The sequence below is a fragment of the Molossus molossus genome, unplaced genomic scaffold, assembly GCF_014108415.1.
Source record: "Molossus molossus isolate mMolMol1 unplaced genomic scaffold, mMolMol1.p scaffold_m16_p_8, whole genome shotgun sequence".
In the NCBI taxonomy this organism is placed as follows: domain Eukaryota; kingdom Metazoa; phylum Chordata; class Mammalia; order Chiroptera; family Molossidae; genus Molossus; species Molossus molossus.
In genome coordinates, this window is record NW_023425402.1 from 48,008,036 (window position 1) to 48,018,119 (window position 10,084).

General features: G+C 35.9%; 1 protein-coding gene across 4 annotated transcripts in view; it reads left to right on the top strand.

Annotated features, from left to right (window-relative positions):
- The window catches only part of SEC63 (SEC63 homolog, protein translocation regulator), a 68,851-nt gene extending 59,199 nt beyond the window's left edge, over positions 1–9,652 (top strand). For all 4 annotated transcript variants that reach the window (XM_036248607.1, XM_036248609.1, XM_036248608.1 and 1 more), the window contains 2 exons: positions 4,116–4,220; positions 8,589–9,652. In XM_036248607.1, the coding sequence (XP_036104500.1) occupies positions 4,116–4,220; positions 8,589–8,732 (249 nt within the window). In that variant the 3' untranslated portion in view covers positions 8,733–9,652. The remainder of the gene's footprint in view (positions 1–4,115; positions 4,221–8,588) is intronic.
- Positions 9,653–10,084: the final 432 nt, after the last annotated feature.

The following is a 10,084-nucleotide window of genomic DNA, read 5'->3' on the forward strand; positions in this document are numbered from 1 at the left end:
TGTTGCAGTTTGTCCCCGGCCCCGGTTGGGGTAGTGTGGGTGGCAACCACTCAATATGTCTCTCTCATGTCAATGTTTCTCTCTCTCTCTTCCTCCCTCTTTCCCTCCTGCTTTATCTGAATATAAATGCAAAAATGTTCTTGGGTGAGGATAAAAAAAAATGTGTCTTGCATCTTGGTTTCTCACCCATTTCCCTTTCTGGAGACTATCATTGTTATCAAATTTTTATTTTTTCATATGATGTATGTAGATTATAAGTGAATACATATGTGTATTTTCCCCAATTTTACACAAAAAGTAGCATATACCATGTTCTGCACCTTACCTTATTCTCTTAGTGATATAACATGGAATTTGTTCCATGTTAGTACAGAAAAGGCTTCCTCAGTTATTTTTAAAGCTATATGATATTCATTTTTGTGTGGATTTTTATTTACTTATTTAGCACTCTGCTATTCAATGGACTTACTAGTTTTTTGTCTTTTGCCACAACAAATAACCTATACGTATGTCATTTTGTCCATGTGCAAACATTTCTATAGGATGCGTTCATAGAGGTGGAATGAATGAATCAGAGGCTCTGTACATTTGTAATTTTGATAGATACTGCTAGATATTTATTTCTCCATATAAAGAATGAATGTTTAAGTACGTCCATTGCCTCTCACTGTGTCAGACATTTTGAATGTCATTGCTAATCAGAAAGGTAAAAAATGGCATCTCAGTGTTAATTTTTTCTCTTTGACTTTTTATTTTGAATACGTTAAAGCCAATAAAAAGTTGTAAACACAATGATTTGAACCCCACAGACCTTTTATCTGCACTAATTGTTAACATTTTTTCATATATGTTTTATATCTTTCTCTGTACATGTATACACAAAGAAAATACACACATGTGTGTCTATTTGCCTCCTCTGACTCCCTTTAGGTACTTGCAGACATCATGACATTATACGTCTGAATACTGGAATATGTATCTCCTAAGATCAAGGGCCTTCTCCTATAACAATAACATTATTATATTTAGGAAATTTAATGTTGATGTGGTATTATTTGTCTAATGTGCAATCTGTATTCAAATTTCCTCAAATATCCTATTAGATAACTGTCTGTTACAGTTTTTGTTTTGAAATTTAGGATCTAATCAAGGATCACACATTGCATTTGGTTGCCATTTCTCTTTAGAATAATTCCTTGGTCTTTTTCTTTTTAAAATTTTCATTCCATGGACATTTTTGAAGAGTCTGAGCAAGGTATTTTGTAGAATATCCTTAATTTGAATTTGTCTCATTGGTTACTCATGATTATATTCATCTTAAATATTTTTGGCAAAACTACTACTCAGGTGCTATAACCTTCATAGTGCATCACATCAGGGCCACATTGCTGAAATTATGGTTGATCATTTAGTTAAAGCTTTTCTCTTTTGAAAAAGCTATTTTTTCCTTCTAATCTGCGGAGTGATACTTGGGCACTGTGTGACTGTCCTGTTCTTCAACAGTCCCTTACCCACTCATTTTAGCATACAATTGATGCTTCTTGCCTGCTTCAATTTTGACTATGCTAGCTGTATTCAGTACAGTTTTAATCTGTGTCTCTTAGGAATGAACTGAAGATTGAAATTCAGTGTTTGAATTGTATTTCTTTTTGTATCTATTTGTGAACATTGTTCATTTTTTTTTATCCTCACCCGAGGACATTTTTTTATTTTTTATTCAGATAGAGTGGGGAGGGAGAGAGAGAGAAAGAAACATCGATGTGAAAGGGACACATCGAGTGGTTGCCACCCGCACGACCCAACCAGGGCCAGGGACAAACTGCAATCAAGGTACATGTCCTTAGCAGGAATTGCAACCAAAGTATATGCCCTTACCGGGAACCGAACCCGGGTCTCTCTGGACAGCAGGCTGACGCTCTAACCGCTGAGCCAAACCGGCCAGGGCAACATTGTTCATTTTTGTTGGATTGTTGGTTTTTAATTTTTTTTTTAGATTATGAAATCAGCCCTTTGTTACTATATGTATTGCTGATATTTTTCGCTAGTTTGTTTTTCTATTAAGGTTGTTTTTACTAAGCAAAAATATAAATACTTGTTTATCCACTTATTTACTTGGAGTTTTTTAATAGTATGATTAAGTAAATTTTCTTTTATGATTTTTAGGTTTTGTATTTAGCTAGAAAGGCCAAACTGTGAGATCGGTTTTAAAAATGATTCTCCCATGATTTTTTCTATTTTGTTTTAATGGCATATTTTAAGAATTTTTAAAAAAAATATTTTTTCTTTATTGATTTTAGAGAGAGAAGAGGAGAGAGGGAGAGAGAGATAGAAACATCGATGAGAGAGAACATGGATGCCTCTTGCATGCCCCCCACTGGGGATTGGGCTCACAACCTGGGCAGGAATTGAACTAGCGACCTCTTGGTGAATGGTGTGGCTCAACCACTGAGCCATACCAGCCAGGCTACTTTAAGAATTTTTAAAAATAATTTTTAAATTGAATTTGCAAAAGAGAGACATTGATTTGTTGTTCCACTTATGCATTTATTTGTTGATTCTTGTATGTACCCTGGCCCTGGATCCAATCGACAGCCTTGATGTATCAGCACGATGCTCTAACATCTAAGCCAGGGCTTAATAGCAAATTTTAATACATAATCTTGCCGACAAAGTCTGAATTTTGGACATTGGAGGCAGATAACCAGAAATTCCAGATGTCATCTTAAACATTTATTCTTCCTTGTCCAAGTAGCCTTGAAAGTTCTAAGATTTCATAACTCTGTATTTGAAGTTTATGATTTGATAGGAAATAAAATATCTTTTTGACCCTTTAAGGCATTGGGCATTTGTAAAGGAAAAACACAACTTCTGCTGTTTCTCCTTTACTAGCAACCTCACAACAATTCTAACACAGATGTGTGGCTTTTCTCCCCCACACCAAGCAATTCTCTGTCATACCAGCTGAGTGTTCTACATTTTAACTAAATGCGGACACTGTCTACTTGGATAGTGTCAAATCTCACAGGTTACGCTCAATCCGAAAAGACTGCCATTCCCTACTCCTCCACTTCAGGCACCAATCACAAGTCCCAGGTTGTCACCTGTACTTCTGACCAAACAGCTAAAGATTAGGGTCCCATGACCCCCTCCTGGCTTTAGTAATTTGCCAGAATGGCTGACTGAACCACATGTACTAGTTTATTATAGAAGAATACGATAAAAATTATAATCAACATCTGTATGCAAGAAATACATAGGGCGAGGTATGCGGGAAAGGGTACCGCTTTCATGTTCTTTCTTAGCATAGCATCTCCATGTGTTGACAGACTTGGAAGCTACCCTGAACCCTTTGCTTTGGGAATTTTTATGGAGGCCTTATCATGTAGGTGTGATTGATCATTAACTCAGTTTCCAGCCCCTCTCTGGAGAATGGCGGGGGGCGGGGGGGCACTGAAAGTTTCAAGCTTCTCAGATCATGCTTGGTCTTCCTGGTGACCAGTTCTCATCTGGGAACCCTCCAGGAGACACCTCATTAGAACAAAACATTCCTATCACCAGGAAATTCCAAGGGATTTAGCAACTGGGATCAAAGAACATATATTATAACAAAAGATGCTCCTAGTGTGCTTATCACTTAGGAAGTTATAGGGGTTTGAGTAGCTCTGTGCCAGGAACCAGGAGCAGAGACCAATATATAGAATTTCTATTATCTTACAGCATTTAGCTTAGAAATAAGAAAATTTAGCCATAATTACTACCTTTCTGATGAAGTCTATTTTATTTCAGCATTTTATTTATTTTACTTTTATACTCTACTTTATTTCTTCAAGTTGTCAAGGTAATGGTCAGCATGAACTTTGTTGCTTTAAATATATTTTCTTAAATTGTGGAGATACAAATTAACCCCATCAATTCTGCCTAATTTTGTTTCCTTTTGTATAGTGTAATGTATGACATAAATGTCATACACATATTTGTTGTTAGAAGTTTTGAAACATTTGTCATCTGAGTAAACACCTAGCTATTAAATACTCTGGTGAAGGAATTTTAGGAGTGAGGTGTTGGGTTTTCCACTCTTTAAGATATAGATTTTAAGTGCTGATTTTATCTTCCAGGTAGAACTGAAGTTTCCTGCCCCAGGAAAGCCTGGAAATTATCAGTATACAGTGTTTTTGAGATCAGACTCCTATATGGGTTTGGATCAGATAAAACCTTTGAAGGTAAGTATAATGACTATTCAATAAATATGGTTGTCTATTTGAAGAAGTGCTTAATATACTAGGGAAGCATTTGTAGCTTTAAAATATAGAGTAATAGAGGGAAAAAGGGGTCATTTCATACTTTATATATGATACATTTAATGGACTAGTCTTTCAAGAAGTTGAGTTAAAGAATGGTACCAATTTAGAAGCTTAAACATAAATTACTGTAATGATTTGAAACCTTGACTATAGATATCTTAAGTGATACCTTTTAATGTACTATAATATGCTATGACTTTATAAGGGTTCTGTTTTCTTTAGAAAAGGATGTATTTTCCCACAGATTTTGTTGGTGTGTTTATTTTTCTTTCTTTTTTAAAGGAGATGATTTTATTTAGGTTATTGTAATAGGGAAAAGGTTCATTTTATCAAAAGGAAGGGGGTCTAAGTAAACAAGGTTGTCATCCTCAAGTTTTATGGTTGTCATAAGGAAAGATGAAGATGAGTTCTACCTTGGCATTTGAGAGGGCCGGTGATCCTTTACATTTAGCCATTCCCCAGAACACAAAAGAGTGGGGAAATTTCTCAACTGGTGTTGCTCAGATGAAGTTCAGCATTGTCAAAATAAAGTATGTAAAACATTTAGCACAGAAACTAGGAGCTCATAGTAAGCACTTCTGAGGGACAACAATTGTTTAGAATAAACAGAAAAGTAAAAGCTACCTTTTAAAGGACCCTGTAACTAGGAGTTTTCTCATTGACAGCTGTTCCCAACAATGCCTGAGGTCCTTGGCTGCTTCTCACTCTAGACTGCCTGCCAGGCTCCTGGAAACCTAAAGGGCCCTCCCATCAATTCCACTGCTTACTTTCCAAGCCGTCTCCCTCAGAGACCTGTCCCTGTCCAGCAGACTGGCCAGCATGCTCACATAGCATGTGCTCCATAAACACATACATTAAATGAATGCGTGGCCAAGAGCCCGAGTGTTAGAAAATCTAATGCCAGCTACTTATAACAATAATTGTCTCTGTTTTTTATTTTTATATTGACTTTACTGGGATGACATTGGTTAATAAATTATATAGGTTTCAGGTGTATAATTCTATAATACGTTATCTATATATTGTATTGTCGTGTTCACCACCCCAAGTCAAGTCTCCTTTCATCACTGTTTATCCCCTTTATTCCCTCTTATACCTCTCCCCACCCCCTTTCTGTTTATGTCTATGAGGTTTTTTTTTTTTTCTTTCTTAATCCCTTCATCATTTTCACCCAACCCCACAACCTCCCTCCCCACTGACAGCTATCAGTCTGTTCTCTATCAGTGAATCTGTTTCTGTCTTGTTAGTTTATTTTCTCATTAGATTCCACATATGAGTGAAATCATATGGTACTTGTCTTTCTCTGACTGGCTTATTTCACTTAGCATAATACTGTCTAGGCCCATCCATGCTGTCACAAAGGGTAAGAAGTTTTTCTTTTTTATGGCTGAGTACTATTTCATTGTGTAAATGTACCACAGTTTTTTTATCCACTCATCTATTGATGGACATTTGGGCTGCTTCCAAATTTTGACTATTGTAAATAACACTGCAATGGACATAGGTGTGCATATATTCTTTCAAATTACTGGTTCAGGTTTCTTAGGATATTCCCAGAAGTGGAAACTCTGTGTCATATGGCAGTTCCATTTTTTAATATTTTGTGTGTTTTTTTTTTTTTTGGTATGTGCCCCTAATAGGAACTGAACCTTGGGCTCTCTGGTCCATAGACCGATGCTCCAACCACTGAGCCAAACTGGCCAGGGCCCATTTTTTAATTTTTTGAGGTAACTAACTCCATATTGCTTTCCACAGTGACTGCACCAGTCTGCATTCCCATCAACAGTGCACGAGGGTTCCCTTTTCTCCACATCCTCACCAACACTTGTTGTTTGATGATTTATTGATGATAGCCATTCTGACAGGTGTAAGGTGATATCTCATTGTGGCTTTAATTTGCATTTCTCTGATGATTAGTGATGTTGAGCATCTTTTATATTTCTATTCTGTATGTCCTTTTTGGAGAGGTATCCAGTTTCATTTTTAAAATTGGAATATTTCTGGGTATTTTTTTTTTTTTTTTTTAGTGTTGAATTGTAGAAGTTCTTCATAAATTTTGGATATTAACCTCTTATCAGATATATCATTGATGAATATATTCTCCCAGTCTGTGGTTGTCTTTTTATTTTGTTGATGGTTTTCTTTGCTGCGCAAAACCTTTTTGGTTTGATGTAGTCCCATTTGTTTATCTTTTGTTTCTCTTACCAGGGAGATGTATCAGAAAAAATATTACTACGAGACATGTTTGAGATTTTACTGCCTCTTTTCTTCAAGGTTTTTTTTTTTATGGTTTTGAGTCTAAGATTTAATTTTTTAAAAAATGTTTGTTTTACTCTTCATCCAAGGATATGCTTGGGGGCGGGGAGATCAATGTGAGAGAGAAACATCAATCAGTTTCCTCACATACATGCCCCAACCAGGATCAAACCCGCAACCTAGGTATGTGCCCTGACCTGGAATTAAACCTGCCACCGTTTGGTTTATGGGATGATGCTCCAACCAACTGAACCTCCTGGCAGGGTCTAACATTTAAGACTTTAATCCATTTTTAGTTTATTCTTGTGTATGATGTAAGAAGGTGGTCTAGTTTCTTTTTTCTATATGTGTCCAGTTTTTTCATCACCATGTATTGAATAGACTCTCTTTGCTCTCCTTTATCAAATATTAATTGACTATAAAAGTGTGGATTTATTTCTGGGCTCTCTATTATTTTCCATTGATCTATATGTCTGTTTTTATTCCAGTACCAGGCTGTTTTGATTATTATGGCCTCGTAACATAGTTTGATATCAGGTAGTATGATTCCTCCAACTTTGTTCTTTTTTAAAAAATTTGTTTTTATTGATTTTTTTTTTTAGAGAGAGAGGAAGGGAAAGAGAGATAGAAACATGGATGTGAGAGAGAACTTCGATCAACTGCCTCCTGCACACCCCCTACTGGGGATTGAGCTTGCATGCCGGGCATGTGCCTTGACTAGGAATCAGACTGGGACCTCTCACTCCATGGAATGACACTCAAATCCAGTGAGCCACACTGGCCAGGCCATCTTTGTTCTTCTTTCTCAAGATTGCTGTGGTTATTCAAGGTCTTTTGTGGCTCCATATACATTTTTGGAATATTTATTCTAGTTCTGTGAAATATGCCATTTGTATCTTGATAGGAATTGTGTTCAATCTATAGATTTCTATGTAAAATATTGACATTTTAATAATGTTAATTATTCCTATCCATGACCACGGTATATGCATCCACTTATTTGTATGCTCTTTGATTTCTTTCTTCAGTGTCATAATTTTGTAAGTCGGGTCTTTTACATCCTGGTTAAAATTATATTCCTAGGTATTTTTTTAATGCGATTATAAATGGGATTTTTTTTTGTTTCACTTTCTGATAGTTTATTATTGGTATATGAAAATGCTGTTTATTAATTTTTTAAAGTAATTTATTCTTTAGCATTTTAGAGAGTATATACTTTGTGTAAGTATCATTTTAACCACAGTCCCATAGTGTTTACTATTTCACTACTGGGTTTTATGAACACATTCTGTTGGCTTAGGGAGATTGTGCTGCAGTACTGTTTCCCTGTGGACTGTGGTCTCAGAGTAAAGGGAGCCAGTCGAGATAGGCCTCTTATACTTCTTTCCCTTGGCTGTAGAGTTTTACTGCATGAGTTTGGAGGCTACAAAATGCCTTTTTGAAAGTCACATTTGAGGTTTTTAACCTTCAGCAGAAAACATTAAGACATTACTCATTGTTCTTGCTCAAGTATCACAATTATTGCCCGGCCGGTGTGACTCAGTGGTTGAGTGTCGACCCATGCACCAAGAGGTCGCTGGTTCGATCCCCAGTAGAGGCACATGCCCAGGTTGCGGGCCAGATCCCCAGTGAGGGGCATGCAGGAGGTGGCCAATTAATGTTCTCTCTCATTGATGTTTCTGTCTCTCCCTCTCCCTTCCTTTCTCTCTAAAATCAATAAAGAAAAAAAGGAAATTAGTAAAAAATAAAGAATCACAATTATTAATCGTTCATGCCACAGAATAAATAGAATTGTTTCTATAAATTAAACTATCAAACAGTTAGAAATTTAACTACATTTGCATGTTAGTAGATTTACCTTTTTATGTCTGGAATGAATGTCTATTCCAAATGAATGTTTCAGATTTTACAACCATAAAATCTAGTTCTTTATAATTACTTTGGACAAAGAAGATCTTTTTTCTTTTTCAGTTATATCTTCCAATATTTACCCCCAAGTTTCTAATGTCTGCATTTAATTCTTCTTTATAGTTGGAAGTTCATGAGGCTAAGCCTGTGCCAGAAAATCACCCACAGTGGGATACAGCAATAGAGGGGGATGAAGACCAGGAGGACAGCGAGGGCTTTGAAGATAGCTTTGAGGAAGAGGAAGAAGAAGAGGAAGATGATGACTAAGCAGGATTACAAATGGACCATAATATTTGCACATATTTGCAAATTTTTGCTGTTTGGAAGTGTATTATAAAGCAGAAACAGTGCAGAACTGATGTTGAGGGAGATGTTCTTTCCTAGAATTGGGTGCATAATATATCTTACGCAGTGCTGGTGCCTTGGTACAGCCTGAAAAATGTGTTAGGCTTGTTAAAGCCTTTCAGATTTGGGATGGTGCATTTATTTCATCTGCAGATGATAATAAATCCTTTGTTATAACTGTCCGGAAGTGTGGGCTATGTATTATCTGATCAGTTTATGGTCCCAGTAAAAGAAAAAGTACGTGAAAAACAATCTATAAATGAGCAATTTATTTGTTCAGTTTTAGTTTTAGCAAATATTAAAGTATGATAAATTTCACAACTATGTTTTAAGTAACATCTCAAGTTTTAATCTTGATAAGCTCTATCATTCATTTGTTGACATTTTACAGTGATACAAGGTAATTTATCACAGCTCCATTTATAGCTTTAAACCTTTTATTTTTACCTATCATGGTCATGAGTTAGCATTCTCTTACATTCCACATACTATAGAGGGCTACATTTTGGGATTTTCCTTTCTTACTTACTCAGAGTTAATCAGATTATAAAAGTGGCTTAAAACATTTTTAAGCCTCTATTTGAGCGGATCAGTGCAGAATCGAATTCTTTTTATAAGCTATAGATCTAAAAATGATTGTGGGACCATATGTTCTCTGATGTGGTGACTTATGTTATTAAACCTTTTTTAAAAGGTTCACTATAAAAGCTGAAACACCTTCTTAGCTTTTAACCTACCTGAGTCTATCAGAAGCCTTTTAAGGAAAAAAATATTTAACATGCAAGGGAGACATTTTTTTGTATTCATTTTGGACTCCTGTCAATAAAATAGAAGTTTGACTCATTCTACATTTGTAATGGTGTGTGTCTTTTTACTCCCAGAGAAAGGATATAATAGGATAATTCTTTTATTTTTCAACTAAAAATTTAATATCATTGTAAATTACTGCTGAAGTGACCGCTCTTTCTGTATACCATAGAAAAACCCATGAGTAAGAGGAATTTCCCCCTCACACAGTGCATCCCGGAAGGAGAGTGCTTACAAAGAGTAGAAATGTATACGTGATGAATCACTGAGGTAAGGTGAATATTTTTTGACTAGGTATGGAGGAAGCACAAATCTGTAATATAGGACTGATTGTAATAATCCTGTCCTATCAAAATCTTCATAGGCCAAAGTACTACTGGAATACTAATTTGTGACCGTGTTTATTTACAAGTTTGCCACTTTCCCTGTAGGATTAGCACTGGTATTCTGTTACTGCATTAGTTGGA